Source organism: Lichenostomus cassidix, chromosome 1Aa (assembly GCF_008360975.1).
Source record: "Lichenostomus cassidix isolate B80296 chromosome 1Aa, HeHo_3.0, whole genome shotgun sequence".
In the NCBI taxonomy this organism is placed as follows: Eukaryota; Metazoa; Chordata; class Aves; order Passeriformes; family Meliphagidae; genus Lichenostomus; species Lichenostomus cassidix.
In genome coordinates this window covers 55,113,226-55,130,187 of record NC_139480.1, presented here as the reverse complement: position 1 = coordinate 55,130,187, position 16,962 = coordinate 55,113,226, and the positions used below count along the sequence as shown (strand labels likewise).

Below are 16,962 nucleotides of genomic sequence, written 5' to 3'. Positions count from 1 at the left end.
TTTTACTTTGGTGGTGTGTTAAGAGCAATTTACGCTGTACTTTGATATTCTTCCCACTCTTTGGGGACTTGCAGTTTCATTTGGATGGAGGAGAGAAAATTCCATTTGAGGGAAGGAACAGAAAATAAAGCAGCTGCAGCAGAGACTGTGTTGCAGCCTGTAGGTTCTCTGGGGTTTGGAATTCTGTGCTTGGAGTGCCATGGAAAGGCTGCTGGGACATCAGATCCCAAGCCAAATCATGGAAACCCGTGAACAATCAAAACAGAAATTAAACATAACACACATCCTGATTGCAATCAGAATGCTGAGAAATACTAGCCTAAATTATCCTCTATTTAAAATTCATATGTAGAATATCTCAAATTTAAAATTTGCTGCAGAAATTACAGATTTTTATGGAGAAAATAATTTTAATTTCTATCCGCACAGCTGCTTGGGCTGTTAATTGAATGATTGGGCTTTACTCTTGTGCTTTAGGTTCTTTAGGGCACTACTGTGGCTGTGAAAATGGATATAAATTACGACAGTGTTTAGGGAAGATGAATTCAGGGGTGTCTAGTCAGCTGTGCAGGCTGTTACCTCATCTGCTGGGTCAACACTGAACACTTGCTCTTCTCTTATATTTATTACAAAATCGTGGCATTATTTTTTTCATTCGTCTATGGAGTTTGTTGTTTTCCCTGTTTATTCCTTATTCCCAGCTGTTATGGTCTGTAATTGCATTTTGGTTGCTGTAGTCTCTCTTTGCAGATGTATGTGTGTGATACATATGAATATACAATGACATCGTTCAGCACTTTGGGAGGAACTGAAAATATTGGATCTACCAAGGAAATCGCTGTGGAAAACTCCACATGTTAGGGCTTGATATCTCTTCATATAGGAATTACAGGGGTGTTTTTATCTGACTGTGGTGAGAGCTTTTTCCTTAGAGATCTTGCCTTCATATCAACCTGATCTACAGGCCACAGCTAAACCCTTTTTCTTTGTCTGTCTGCCTGTGTGCCTTCCTTTTTGGAATCCATTCTTGTGCGTGGCAGCAGAGAGAAAGGGAGAAATGCTGAGTGCTGGCTGCCTGAAATCCTGCATCCTCCCACGCAGTGCTCTTGGAAAGGGGATTTTTTTCACCTTTTATTCACCCAGTATAGGAAACTGTGTGGAGCTATTCCCTGGGCCACTGCCTGGGATGAGTGGCATCCGTAGTGTCTGAGAGAAATTTCAATCTCTACCCCTGGCTGACCTGACAGAGTAGAGCTCCTGCTCTGAAGCATGTGGGGTTTGTGCCTGTTCTGAAGTGAAATGAGCTCTGTGTGGAGTCCTGTTCCATACAAATTACTGCAAGTTCAGTGGAGCTCTTGCATTTCTTTGATGTAGCGAATTTGGATGTCTGAATTTTAAGTAGGAGTGGGAGAAGTGATTTAAACAAACGAGTGTAGCCTGTGACCCACCGCTTTGCCAAACTCGTTGTGAAAGACTTGCCCATTTTGAATTCTGATGTAGAATCATTGCTAATTTATCTTTAGCAGAGTGTTGTAAAACAACCTCCTCTTCACTGGAATATTTGGAGTGTGGAATCTGCCAGTCAGTTGTATCTACAAGTGTCCTCTTCAGGCTTAATGAAACCTTGGTGAAAATTCTCACTGCTTAAGTGGAAGCTTTGCCACTAAAACTATTTTGTGAATGAAAAATGCAGGTCATTAATTTATTAACATCCATCAACTTTTCAGTTGAATCTTGATTTGATTTAGGAAAGATTCCAAACGTCACTTCAGGACTCCCAAGATTTTCGTACAAAAGCTCAATGAAACTCAGTAGTTCTGGTAAGGTTTCTCTTTGGGATTTAACTCTGAAATGAAACACCCAAATGTGCCATTGCTTTGCTGGCACAAAGGAGAAGCTGAGTGGAAAAGAAAAGAGTATGTAGGCTCTGGCAGGCCAAGACAGAGTTACATTTGTTCGTGGTGAAAAGAGTACAGATCTATGCTGAAGGGTGTGAAAATGCAATTATGACTACAAGAGGGACGCTGTTAAAAGGAATCTGTTTAATCTACTTGTTCTGTGTGTATTCTAGAGTCACTACAGTCTTATTTACTAGGAAAAAAGGGCATGATATTGTTGCTAACTTGGTTGTTAGCAGTGGGATGGTCTAATATCTTCTGTTTCCAGGTATCATGAATGGCATTGTCAGAGGACCAACACAAAAATGGAACGTCTAGGTAGTCCACCTGTGCAGAGTCTTTACTAGTGATACAAAAAGGAGGAAAGAACCTAATCTGGCTGTCTAATTACAGGTTATTTTTTAAGAGATTATATGCCCAGGGAAAAAGCATTTTCTTTGTTTTAAGTGTGACTTTTTTTTTGGCTGGATACAATTGAGAAAGAATATATTGTACAACATTCAAAAAGAAATTTTACAATCATTTTTGTCTGCCCTTTAAAGGCTATCTACACATGAGTGGAGAACAGCAATACTTGAATATCCCTCTTTAATTGACTGAGTGCTCTAAAAAAAATAAATTAGAGATAGTGTGGGAAGGTGAAACCAGAGGACACAGTAGTGACAGGGCAGGAGGGAATGGCTTCAAACTGACAGAGAGTAGGTTTACATTGCATATTAGGAAGAAAGTCTTTACTCCGAGGGTGCTGAGGCCCTGGCACAGGGTGCCCAGAGAAGCTGTGGCTGCCCCTGGATCCCTGGCAGTGTTCAAAGCCAGGCTGGATGGGGCTCTGAGCAACCTGGGATAGTGGAAGGTGTTGAAACAAGCTGATCTTTAAGGTCTCTTCCAGCCCAGCCAGGACATTCTATGATTTTATATATCTCTTCTCAAAAGCCAACAACCAACCTGGGCTGTCTTTTTCCATGAGATTCCTCATGTGAATAAAGAAAGCTAAAGGAGAATGTAGAAGCTTAGGTCTGGGGAATATCAAAATCAGACAACTCAGTCTTCAAAAGGTGTAAGATCATGACAATTCTTGAATGACATGTTTTGGTAAAGGGATGAAAACTAAAGCAGCCAAGTGACTACTAGAGACAGAATGGAGTCTTTTCTCAGCCAGAGAAACAACTCTGGCAAGGATGTGTCTTTGGAAATGCTGCATGGAAGCTGCAGTCATCATGTTGGAGTGTTAGTGTTACATGATAGCCAGTACTGAGAGTGGGTTCAGCATGAGCCTAATTAATGACCTCTCATCCCTGCTGGGAACTCGGATATTCCCTGCTGGTACTCTCCAAGTCCTTTGCTCTTTCACCTCATCCTCTTCCAGGTCACAAGGCTCAAATGTTTGATGTTAGGGAACTGTCCCTCCTCAGCCCAGCCTTTAAACTGGGGCTGAGTTAGGCCCCAAAAAGGAGGGAAAGCCATGTAGACCTCGAGTAGCTTGCTGTTGTGTAGTGCTTATTACATCCATCCTGTGTATTCCCATTGTGTTAATAGCTCCATGCTGGGTGAGTCATGTGGACATTCATTAGTTCACCCTGGATTTGCATTTGGTTTGGGAATTTCTTTTAATGAAAAATAAAATGGTTTTTAGCTTGACAGGAAGCTCAAAACCTTTTTGCTGGGTCAGACAATATGTTAAAAATAATAAAATAACATGGTGTCCTAGCAGCTGCTGTGATTTCACAGAACCATAGAATCATTAAGATTGGAAAAGACTTCCAAGGTCACAGAGTTCAATCTTTGACCAATTTGTCAACTAAAGCATAGCACCAAGTGCTACACCCAGTCATTTCTTGAACACCTCCAGGGATGGGGATTCCACCACCTTCCTGGGCAGTCCATTCCAATGCTTAACCATCCTTCCGTGGAGAAATTCTCCCTGAAACTTTATTTCCGTAGTGGTTTGTTGTTGCAGTTTATTGAAACTTGTCGTTGCCTTCTCCACATTGCAGCCTGGAACAGAGGTGTGGCACTTCTGTTTTATCCCCTTTCCTCGGGAATGTAGTTACACCTGGCAGAGGATGGCAGGGAAAGCTGGGGGACAGCGGTGGATCCTGGAGCTGTCAAGGGTCCTGATGTGTAAAAAACAGCTTATAGTGACCAGGTGTCACGGGTGGCCCTGCCTGGAGCAGGACTGAGGAAAGTCCTTTGTGTGAAATGAGTTTCCAAATTCTAATGTGTAATTGTGCTAGCTTGGTCTTAGGTTGGGTTGGGTCCCTGAGGCACGGCCTCCCTGTTTGGCTGCACTGTCAGTAGAGGAGAGAGCCCCAGAAGAACTTCCACAGGATCATTTAGGTTGGAAAAGCACTCCAGGATCATCAATTCCAATCTTTGAACCATCTCCACCTTGTCAACTAGATCAGGGCACTGAGTGCCACATCCAGGCACTTCTTGAACACTTCCAGGAGTGGTGATTCCACCACCTCCCTGGGCAGCCATTCTAGTGCCTGACAAGCCTTTCTGTGAAGAAATTCCTCCTGATGTCCAACCTGAACATAGGCACAGCTTGAGGGTGTTTCCTCTTGTGCTGTTGCTTACTACCTGGGAGAAGAGCCCAACCCCACCTGGGTGCAGCCTGCTTTCAGGTACTTGTAGAGAGGGATGAGGTCTCCCCTGAGCCTGCTTTTCTCCAGGCTGAACACCCTCAGCTCCCTCAGCTGCTCCTCACAGGACTTGTGCTCCAGACCCTTCCCCAGCTCTGTTGCTCATTTCTGGACAAGGCTTCCCGTGAGCTTGCAACAAATGACACTTTCTGATTACTTTTTAGGGAAGCTACACCCTTATATAATGAAATGACACTTTTCCCCATTTTAATCTTATGTTGCTAAGTGTTTTATTATTGATGTAGAAGTGCCTGTTGTTGTTTATTCAAATCAGTTAGGTTGAGTTATTCATGAATTATTCTCATGCCTCTATGTGAAAATACATTTTAAGGAGTTTTGTCTTCATTATCAGAAAAAATAAATAGCTAATGAGAACTTCATTGGCTCTGAAATTGCAGTAGTTATTCCCCTCAACCTCCTTGGCCTGCTAAACTTCTGTTTTCATAACCTTTAGACATTACATGGCACTGCACTTCCTTCTGATTGCTTCCTTATTTGGTAAACATGGCTTTTTAAACACTTTGGTAGTCACTTATTATATGTAAATCCTTTGATGCTGCTGACCTTCTTTTTGACTTTCCAGCAAGGGCTTTTAACCTTGGCTCTACTTCTCTGCAGGAAGACTGCCCTGAAGAAAGTGTTCTAAATGTAGACCTGTACCATTGCTTTATGTGCAGTCCCTGAAATTCTTGGTGTTGTTTTCTTTGTGTGCTGCTGTTACTTGCTTTTCAAGTCCTACCTGTCAGTTTTTCATGTCTTTTTAGTTGCCTGAGCCAGATCATGTGGCATATAGTTTTCTGGGTGAAGGTGATATATCAGTAAATAATCTCCATACGTGTTGTAAAATTTGGAATTTTCAAAGCCTGAAATTTGTCCTAAAGTAGTCCAGTTTTGCCTCATCTATGAGGGAAGTGAAACTTTCTGAAGAGGTTTAATTTTTCTCATTAATGGAGGAGAAAAATAGGAAGTGTTCAAATATTAAACAACATAAGCAGTGTTTCCATGCTGCTGAGAAACCAATCTCAGTGTTTAAACTCTGCTCAAAATCCAATTGCAAATTTCCTGGAAAGCTCAATCCTTGCTACTTGTCTTTGATGTCTTTTTAACTAGAGAATCTCAAATGATGTTAGTGATTCATCTGAACAATTTAGAGGTGAAGGAAAGGCAAGGATCACTTGTTGATGAAAGGAGCTTTTCCTTGTAGAGGTTCATGGTTTAATAGACCACCAAAATGGAAGTGTGTTGCTACTTTGATACCTCCCACGATAACTAAATCCATATTTTGATGCCTGTGTAAGATGATTAATTACCTTTGCTGTAGCTCCTTATCCATATCGGTGGGATCAGAAATTCAGAGATCCATTCCTTTCTATAAGGGTTATTGTCCTTTCTACAAGTAAAATTGGAAACTCTTTTTTATTTTTTGTGAGCTGAAGCTAACCTTATTTATTGTATATACTGTGTCTTGCTAATAAGATTTTGGAGAACATGGAACTGTTGATAAACCCTTTGTAAAACTGGGAAAAGTAAGCAGTACCCCTTACTGAGCAATAGTTGGTCTCACAAAACTTCCAGATACCTTCCTTGCTGTGTGTTGTCCCACTGCCACAAGAGAAAAATTCAACATTCTCTGCCTATTCCTACACCAGGTGTAAGTAAGCAGACAGCCTGCAATTTTCCCTATTCTGTTTTGGTTTCTGCTTGCTACTCAAACACTGCATCTTGAAGTCGCTGAGGGAGAAAGTACAGGCAGAGTTGGAGGACTTTGTCACTTGGCAGTCACATTACTTGTTTTTGTCTTCGTTTCTCTACCTGGAATGTGTGTGCCTACAGAGAGTAACTTCCTCAGCCAGGACATTGTGCACTGCAAGGCAGGAGATTAACTGCATTGAAGTTCACACTGCAATTTCCCTGCAGAAAATCTTGTTACACTCTTATAACTACTGGTGGTGTTTAGCAGATGTGCATGACATTAAAAAAGTAGTTTTCCCCCCAGAAGTGATGATTTGTGTTCATCCTTGTTTCCATGCACTTTTTTTGGCTTAAGCTTGGAGCATTTTACCAACGCAGCCCTGGTGTACACAGGTTGACACACAGCTTTTTCTCTTCCCCTCAGAGCTGGAGCAGGTTAAGAAACAGGGAAATAAGTGCTGGAATACCTGCTGTTCCTACGTGTCTTTCTGCCACCTAGTGCCAGCGATGTGGGAGTTGGTGTCAGTACCGGGTAGTGTGAACATTTAACCAGAGCACTGAACCAGAATGGGAGAGGGAGGCTGCTCTGTACCTCCAAAGGGGGAAAAGGAAGGATTTGCTTAGTGTTCCTGTGGATTTGGGAAGAGTTTGGTGATTTGTCCTGCAGCTCGAGGTTTAGTCTTATCACATAGGATTTAAAAAGCAAAAATCAAAGGAGTTACTCGGGAGTAGGGGGACATGGTGAGGGAGGCCAGCAGAGGTGATTGTTTATGGATTCTGGTCATGCTGTTCCTCAGGGAATCTGTACATCATTTTTCCATGTTCTGCCGTTTACATGGGTCCAGGTGACTCCACAGAACACTGAAATGCAGCTATTTAGGAAGATCTTCCTGAAGGAAAGTCTTCCTGAAGAAGAAGGTCTTCCTGAAGCTTCCCAATTGTGGAAATGTTGGAAACTGTAACATCTCCCAGAATAAGAGACACCTCTCCCCCCTTCCCCCCCCACTATCACCAAACTATATTTTCTTTTTTTAATTTTTTATCCAAAATTTGGGATTCTAGTGCATTGCAGGTCATAAAGCTTGGATCCAGAAATCTTGCAGATCTTTGGAATTTCTCACCCATTTATTCTTCTGGTCTCTTCAGGGAGAATTCCCTTGGTATTGCCAGAGCGTTCATTGTTTAAAATACTCTCTATGATATACAGTCAATAGTCTGTTCCAATCTACAAATGTGGCGCTTTTTAAAAAATTTTATTTTTCCATAATCTCCACGCTGTGGTGTCCTGACTGTGTGTAGGCTGACTCTATTGAATTAAATGCCACATCAGCAATTTGAAATGTTCTATTAATTCCTAGCAAGTGCTCCCTTGCAGTGACATCATGCTGGGTAGAAAGCTATTAAAGATCCCCATTTTGAAGTTCCTACTTAAAGTACAGCTGGAACTAAAAGTGACTGCCAGCTCAGTCACTGCTACTCTGTGATTTGTGTGAATAATGTTGCAAAGTGTTCTCCCTTTAGTGTGTGGCTGCTCTGCAGTTCATGGATCCTTTTGGATAGCAGAGCTTTTCCTGCAGTAGCACAGCGATGCATTCGGTTTTCCAGGTGCTCTTTTGCAGCCCTGTGCAGTTCCTGAGGTTCTAATCTCACAAAAAACAACACTGCCTAAAGTACGTATTTGCGAAGAACACAAAGTTTGCCTGAGCCTGAATGCTGAATTCCACTTCAGGGCTCAGTAAAGTCACTGCTGTCATGACTGAGACGTGGGGACCTGCAGAGGAGCTTGTGCCACCTGTACAGCTTCTCTTTTGTGCAAACAGTGAGCTTCAGGTTCAACACATACTAGTTGGCAGTGCCAAAATAAACTGAAGAAGGTAGCTGGAGGTCTAATGTAGGATCTCTCCCTTATCTCCTTTCGTAGTCACTGCCACCTTTTCTTCTTGTAACAATCCCATTTTACTCAGAGCCCCATCTGTTCCAGTGAGAGAGAGTAGGTTCAGACTAGATCTGTGGAATTTGAGATTTATTCCTATGAGAGTGGTGAGGCAGTGGAGCAAGTTGCCCAGGGAAGCTGTGGCTGCCCCATCCCTGGCAGTGTCCAAAGCCAGGTAGATTTGGATGGGGCTGTGAACAGCCTGGGACAGTGGAAGGTGTCCCTGCCCAGAGGGGCTGGAATGAGATGATCTTTAAGGTCCCTCCAGCCCAAGCCATGTGTGAATCTGTCTGTGCTGTCCCTCCTTGCTCTGGGCTCCTTCACCTGCCCAGGGTAGGGTTGGAGCAGTTTGCTGGAGAGGAGTGAGTGAAAAGGAAAGAGCCACAGGCACCCCACACATCCCCTGTGGGGAATACACCTTCCCTGACACTGCTGGGGTTTGTCGTCAGGCTGTCATGGCTTGACAGCTCTGTAGGAGGAACAAAGGAGCCCATCAGACCGAGCATGATTTGTAAACAATGAAGAAGGAGCTTGTGCCACCCTGCAGTGTCTGACAGGGAAAAACCACTCAGCGTGGTTGAATTCGCAGCGTTTTGCTGGCTCCTTAGGAAATTCACCACAACTCCACCCTTCTCGTCAGGATGCTGCCTCCTCAAAAGGGATAGAAAAATCATGGCATCTCTTTCAAATTCAAAATGCTTATTTAAAAGAGAAATTATTCTGATTTACATTCTTACTGTTTTCAATGATTTTTGTATCTTCAGCATTAAATCAGAGGCTGAATACTGTAATTTTTCCTGTTTTTCCAGTAGGAACTTGGTTGCTGATTAAAGTCTTCGGCAGGCAGTGGGCAAAAATTAATGCATTAACAACCTAACAATGAAATCAAAGTGATTTAGAATAACGTTATCTAAAATAAATTATTTTTTGTTAGTACTGTGTAATGTTCTTTTAACTGATGACAATGATGTATTTCTACTTAGATGAATGATGAAACTAATCAGTGAATTGCTTGAGAGATGCTTTGTTAAATTAGTCCCATATTCAGTTGGGAGTCTTTAATCTATTGCTCTGTGTGCTTATTTGTCATTGAATTTGCAGGGAGATGTGCACGTTCTTCTTTTGTTTACATGAATATGAACTAGGACATCCTCATGGATTGTCAGTAGAGTTTCATTGTTTAAAAAGGGGAAAATGAGTCAATGGGGCCTTCCTCGCTTTGGTTTTGTTGGGAGATACATTTAAAAAAATGCTTTATGCAATTCTTTTAAAATTACTTATGTTTAAAGGGAATTCATCCTGCTCATTTCCAGTATGCAGGGTGTTACTATTTAAAAGTATTTGTAAATTCTGTGATAATTATTGCTTAAGAATGGGGATGAGTTGGTGATTTTTTTGTACATTTTCTCTATCAGCTTAAATAAACTGAGGCTGGTTTTTTCCAGTCCACCCACAAGACTCTGGCCATTCATAAAAATTTTATGAATGAAGAAAATAACATCTGTGTTGACAATGAAAATAAGAGCGTTTCAGGAACCTAATATTAGTGGCAATGCTTTTGTTACAACCATGCTGCCTAAAGCCAGCTTGTTAGGCTAGCTTAGAATTCTAAGGAGAAAAACAGCTGAGCTTTTTGTGTCCCTTTAATATGAGAACTTACATGCTGTCAACTATGAACTGAAAATGTGCCAAGCAGACTGGGGATGTGGAAGGTAAAGAAGGAAGACATTAGAAGGTTTTGTAGAGAGAGAAAAAGCAGCCATACATTTCATAGTTGCTTATGGACAACACTTGAATCTAAGATGTGTGTAATTTTTGTGTGACCGGACAGTTTGTGTTTGTTCGGACAAAGAGTTCCTGGAATGTCCCTGCAGTCTCAGCACTAACACAGATCTGTGATTTGAACGTCTGCAGAAGAGTCATGTGCAAGATAACAAATGGACGTTTCTCCCAGATCATCCTGAGCAATTGCTCTTCATTAAGCTCAGAGCAGCTGAAATGCCACCAAGCACAGGGACAGTTAATCCTTTGGACTTCGCAACCCCCCACACCCTGCTAATGGCACTGGAATGATGTGTTTTGCTTGATGTCTGTAGAAGGTTTATAGGTTTGCTCTTCTGGAACACAGACCACTGAACATTTTGTGCTGAAGGGTGGTGTGTAGACTGGGATGTCTGTGCCATGTCCTGGATTTTCAGTACTTTGCTGGGGGAGACAGAACTGTGTTCAGCCTGGTTTTCCTCCTGTGGCCATAGAGTGAGTGGATCTTCACAGATTAGGCAGAGGGACAACAACCATGAGGATGTAATCTGCCCCTTCTGCTTTCCTTTGGCTCCTTCACATCACCTTGTCAACCCTGATCTTATTCTCTTGCTGTTTAGACTCTCTGAAGTGACACCTAGTCCAAGATGTGATCCAGACTTGTTTTGTTGTTAATCAGTAGCTGTAGCTGGGCAGGTGTGATAAAATAGTTTCATTGTGAAACTTTTGGAATCTTACAGGCTTGGCTAATCCATTGTTTTAAGGGAAAGGGAGCACTATCCCGACATGAATAGGCTGTTTGGACAAGAGCCACCAGGAGTGAAGTCAACAGGACTGAGCAGTAAATGAGGGGAAGGAAATCAGAATGATAAGCAGGAGATATAGGTAGCAAATAAGGGTTTGATTAATGAAGAATGTGTGTAAATTGGAACTGGTGAGTGTTGATGCCTTTGTTTGTTAAAATGTAGAAATTGTGTATGATTACACTGTTTGTGGGTTCCCACCTTGCTCTCTACTTTGCACAAATTAGAATAAACAACAGAAGTACCTCACCTTGGTGTGGGAATTTTCCATACACACCAAGTAGCAAGGCTGTGTTCAGGATAACAGAAAGACAAGAGTTTCAAATCTTCATCTGCCTTTGAAAACCAAAGTCTGTATGCAAATGATAACTGATGTTATCATCTCTGAGCAGAGCAGGAAATAAGCCTCCCTTGAGGAACAAACACCAAGTCATCTCAAGCAATATTAAAGGCTGTTTGCAGCTCACAGATTTTAGGAGCACTTAGTAACTGCTAGATGTCTGTTTGGGGGGTCTAAAGGCACAGAATTTATGGGACAGTGCCCACTACTCTTAAAAGGAGGAGTTAATGTTTGCTGCCTTTGTCTGTGGTTTGGCACAGCCTGTCTTGGAAGGAGCTTTGATGTATCTTGAGTAAGAAACTGTTACTGTACTGTTATTTATAGAACATATCTAGTCTACATTTCCTCTGCTTCCCACCCCCACAGCTTTAAAGAGAATGTGAGCTCTCATTTGATCAGGGTCACCTCAGAGATGAGATATCCTTTGAATCTCAAGATATGCTCCTGGTTCAATAACTGTAAATTAAAAGTGTTCTTGAGAAGGCAGATGCAGGACAAGAATGCAGCTGCATACTCAGTATTGCTCTGCTGTGCTATCAATACATTCCTAACCATGGCTGGGTCTCAGGACACTAAAATTTGCTTTTCTGCTTAAGCATATCTTAATCCAGAGTTAGTTTTTTCATTAAAAAGTAGGTTGAGACTTTATACAAGCTGAACAGAGTCTAGTGTGCTGAGAAAAGTAGACAAAGCAAGTAAATCTAAGAAGAGGACAAATAAGACAGCAGGAGTAAGTCCTAAAAAATGCAGAGTCTGTGCTGTAACACTGGGTCTGTTTTCTGGACCATGTGCTGTGTTGCAGTGAATACATGATGCAATGTCAGATGTTGCTCTGGACATGCCAGTGAGGCCTCCTAGAGATGAGAATTGTTCCATGATGCTGCATCCTCTCTCCCTGGCATCTGCATTCTCTGAGCCCTGTGCAGTAACTCCTGTCTCTGCTGCGAAGTCAGGCTTTGACAGGTTTGATAAATAAAAATCCCTGCACAATTTTTTTCGCATGAGGAGAATATTAACTCTTGCATTGTAGACAAATCACATTCTGTAACTAAATCACACTGCTTTAAATTCCCGTGTCTCTTCACCACCCTTTTTTTTCGTAAGCTGGGCTGCTCTGAAGTGCTGTGTGCTGCTTAAAATGACTGTCCTGAGCTCATAAAGGCTTGGGGCTGACAGGAACATCCATATCCCACCCGTGGTTCTGAGATCCTCTGGAATGGGAGCTATACAGATCCAATATGTGACTGTGTTTGGTGCACAGGATCCCGTGACTGTCTGACCTTGCACTTTCATGCCCTGTTAAGCAGCTACAAGAGCTCCTCAGCTGAAGCGGTCCCTTTCTAATTTTAATTTATGCTAATATTAATTTATTATGTGTCCGGGTGAGTGGCTGTTTTAAGGAGCTGCTGTCAAGCTGCAGATATCTTTGCCCGAGGCTTTGGAGTGACCTGTCCTAGCAACACAGCCACAGAGAGAGCCAGGGTGACTCCAGATTCCCAGTGCACTTCTGTCATCACAGCATTCCCTGTTCCTCCCTTCCTTTCCTCCCCAGAGGTGTCTCATGTATATCAGCTCAGGAAGATCACTTTCATGGGTTGTTTTTTCCTGTTTTGCTGGTTGTCTTGTTTCCCCTGTGTCCTTGCAGCTTGCCTGGAAGGTTTGTGGAGTGCCTGGCTTTGGTCAGTGTCTGCAGCAGGACTTCAGGCAGTTTTGGTTTTGCAGAAAATCATCTTCTCTATCACGTTTGTTGCATCCTGGTTTGGGGAGTGGGGATCAGACCTGTCCCACATGTACTTACCAGCTAATTTCTGTACTTCTTTTTCCTTCACTCCTAATTCTTCTTTTTGTTCACTTTGAGCCCAGACAGCTCCCCGAGTTCTCCAGGAGTGGCTGCTACAAAGATGTTTGTGTTCTCCTCTGTAAAACTGGTCCTTGTTTTGTGTTGCTAGGCTACTCCCTTCCAGCTGCCACTGAAGAAATGCTCCGTGGTGGGAAACGGTGGGATCCTGAAAAAGAGTGGCTGCGGCAAACAAATAGATCAAGCAGATTTTGTCATGCGGTAAGACAGAAACCTCAATGACACATTGTCCCTCCTTCTCCCTGCTAAGCCTCAGACTTTTCAAAGCCGTTCAGTTGGGATTAATCAGTGATAATTTGCCTTGTCGCCCCGCCTTTGCAGGATGCTTTACACAAGCAATTTGGGTCAAAGTGTGAGGAGAGGCAAAAAAGGAGTTTGGGCTTGGTTCTGCAAAGGTGTGTGGGGTGTGGGGACAATCTGTGGGTCAGTAAGGTTGTGACAGTGTCTCAGGGAGGTGCTGAGGAGCTGCTTTGCTCATCATCTATGCAGTGAGAACCAGGGTGTTCATCCTGCCCTGTGCTCTGTCCTCTGAAACGAAATGCCATCTGTGCAACCCATGGAGCTCAGGATGAGTAGGGGCTGATTTAGGGTGCAAGGCTTAGGTTGGTACAAGCTAAAATCTTCCTCTGTTTTTCTTCCCTCGAGACTGAACTGTGGCTGGCTGGCTGAGGAAAGGCCAAACCTCTTTCCTTGATATGAGGTTTTTGGGATTCTTCACATTTCCTTTCCCTCCAGCCTTCCTGAAGTTATAAGAACCTGTCAGGAGGGATGTTGAACCAGCTCCTGCTTTCGTGATTAAATTTGGCACTTTCTAGGTCTGTGATCCTTAAGGAAGAAAGACAGAAATTAGTTCCTCCCTGTTAAACATGAACAAGAGGAACATTGTGGGGGAGAAACTGGAGGAATGCTCCAAAAGAGATGAGAAATGGAGTTTCTTGGTGTTTCAGATGGATGCATAACAAACACCCACTATAACAGGGCTCCTTATTAGAGCCTGATGGCTTTTTATGAAAGCACCCAAATTTGCTCTAAACCATTAGTGTAATTTCTGGTTTGCATCTCAAAGACCAGGAATGCCTTCAGTGTTAAAGCAAAGAAATAGAACAAATTAAAGGTAAAGGGAAACACAGAGCATTTACAGAAGAGAAGATGTAAAGCACAGGGGGAGGGAAGCACTTTGCCATTACTGCAAAACTCCTTAGGTGTTCCAGAGACTAAATACTAGAAACTGCAGCATATGTGCCATGGTTATGTTTTCTAGAAATTGGAAGGCTGTAGGAGCAATCAGTTACAAAAACAACAGAAATTTAAAAAAAAAAAACCAAAAAACAAACAAACCAAAAAACCAACCAACCAACAAAACAGCAGTTATTTTAGCTTGATTATAAAAACCCATTTCTCTCTAGGGAGGGCAAAGCAACCATTATATGTACAGAGCTTGTTTTGATTTAGAAATAAGCAATAGGGAGAATCCTGCAAAATCCCAGTCACTGTCTGCAGGCTCTGCTGTATTAGTGATATGAAATCATATTTAGGGAAAGAGTTTCAATTCTTTTGGGTTAGAAATTAATACACCACTGGGAGAAAATATTTTTACAGCAGGTGAAAGACAGGATTTAGTTGATCTTTTCTAAATCTGATTTCTATAATCTGAGAGCTGAGAGAGAAAGAGCACAATGGTGACTTGCATAATATTTTCCATTTTTTGAAAAGAAATTTGTGTAACATCTTCAAAGTATTTCTGCAGTGTGAAATGCCCTGCCAGGTTTTGCCCTTGTTTTCTTCTCTTCACATCACATGAGTTTGGATTTAATTTATGTGTATTTTCCATAAGCTTTGTCATGGGAGTGAAGATGTCTACAGTCATATGTTGTAATTGCTAAGGTTATTTAATGAGTTTAAACTCATCTGGCTGCTGAGCATCTTCTACAAACACAGTTGTTCCAACACAGAGATGAGAAGTGCAGCAGTTTCCAGCCCCTAAGGCATAGCAAGGGGCTGGAATCTGCAATGAGAAAGGTGCAGATGCATGTTTAGGAATTGTGGTTATAATGGGCTCTGCTTCTGATTTTCAAGTTTGTAATTCTTATTTCTAAGAAAAAAAAATTATTTCCCCCCTCACTGCCTGCTAATGCTTATTTTAAGAGAGGAGTATTGGGTAGTAATCCTAAGCCATGTTTTTAACTCTATTTTTAGTGTACTTACTTCTCGGTACCAGATGTAACAGTAAGAAAACGAAAAATAAAGTTTCTTGGTATGAGTCTTGTGCTTCCTTGTGCTTCAGTGTGTTCCTCACCTGCACAGCACTCAGCACTCTGCTGACCTATCCAAGAAAATAATTGGGAAGGCCAAGCAGCTGATTTCCTGCAGTTTCCTCTGGATACTCTGGCCATTTCTTAATGCTTCCTGCACAGCAAGGTGGGAATCAGACTTACTGATGAAAGGAATTAGATGTGTTTAAATAATGCAGCTGTGACTGGCTTATGAAAGAATTTTCATTATTTAGATGCTGAGATGATAAAAACTAGGGTGAGATTTTAGTCCTTCATAGTGCTTTTAAATAAACTTCAATTATTAAAAAAAACATTTTTTAAAAGCTTGCCCTTTGAACTTGTGTTTATTCAAAGCAGAGAGCATTAAATTGTGATCTGCCAGAGGTATTTATGCCACCTATCTACCCTAAGGCAAGTCACCTATAAATCTTCCTTGACAAATATTTGTTTAACTTTTATTTTATTTTACTTTTTTTTAAGGAGCTCTTATTTAGATTTTATCATTTGTTATGTCAGAGAATTAGAATTTCCTTGTGCTTCTAGTCTTGCTTTCTTTGCTGCTTCTTTTTTTTTTTTTTTCTATTTTTTTAATCAATTATTGCCATTTCTGAAAACTCTTATTTTGATTATTTCTTTCTGGCTTCTTTTGAAGTTGTCTAGCTTCTCTTAAATTGTGGTAGAGTGAACTAGAAGCTGTTTCCTGACTGAGATCTCAATACATTGTACACATCTTAACAAAAGCAGTCATGAAAAGGAGAAAATTCCTGGGAATTTCATGTTTCTTGGTGAACATGATTGACTTCATCTATGTTCTATGTAGGTGGGACATTGCTGTCCTTTTCCCTGGGATTTCTTGATGATGAGAATTTAAGGTGTTGAGAGCTGGTATTTATATGCAAATAGATGCTGATATAGCACCACTGTGATTTTGGTTTTTCTTTTTTTTTCTTTTTTTTTTTGTGTTAACAAAAACTGCAGAGAAAAAAACCCAACCCCCAACAACATAAACAATTAAAGTCTTTCTCTGAAAAAAATTTCAAAATCTGCTTGTCTCTGGCAATCATGGTTTCATTTTTGTCTTCTAGGCATTCCAAATACTGTCCATGTCTTTGTTTTAAAGGAGAAATTTGAAATAAAAAAATGTTTGTAAACCAGTTTTTAATGTAATTTTTTTGTATTGAGTAGATTTCTCCTGACTCATTTCTGGGGCAGTGCATAGGCTTGGGTACTCTTTGATTGTATCTTCATCTCCTGCACCTTCCTCCTCCTCCTAGGTCTTTCCAAGGGAGCATTTAGGACTACTCACCGTGTGGATGTTTCCCTCTACTTCTGTTATTTCAGAGTCTTGGTTCTCTGCATCCCAAAGTAAATTTGCTCAATTGTTTTGGCTTTATTCCATTATCACCATGCTCACCAGAACAAGATTGTGAGCAGAACTGAGACACTCATATTTTTAAAGCCACGTGATTTTCTTCTCTGTGTTGTCTTTGTAAATTCTATAAGATGATGGTACCACAGAGTGTAATATTAAAAATGCCAGTTGTAATGCTTGCAGTACCACAGAGTGGTATTATCAGTCTGGAGCCTGATGCTGGTAAACAAGGCAGAACAGAGTGAAAACCAGCACTTTAAATGAGTTTGGATTAAAAAGAAAAATATTTTCTATAGATAGTAACAGCCTCTTCCACAGCCTTTCAGCCTGTCAGAAATGCCAAGTGTGTGCCTTTGTTTTTGCTTAGCAGCTACAGAGATCTCATCT

General features: G+C 41.5%; 1 protein-coding gene across 1 annotated transcript in view; it reads left to right on the top strand.

Moving 5' to 3' along the window:
- Positions 1–16,962, top strand: part of ST8SIA1 (ST8 alpha-N-acetyl-neuraminide alpha-2,8-sialyltransferase 1) — a 102,893-nt gene that overhangs the window by 39,514 nt on the left and 46,417 nt on the right. The window contains exon 3 of the mRNA XM_085049142.1: positions 13,022–13,131. Within this exon, the coding sequence (XP_084905268.1) occupies positions 13,022–13,131 (110 nt within the window). The remainder of the gene's footprint in view (positions 1–13,021; positions 13,132–16,962) is intronic.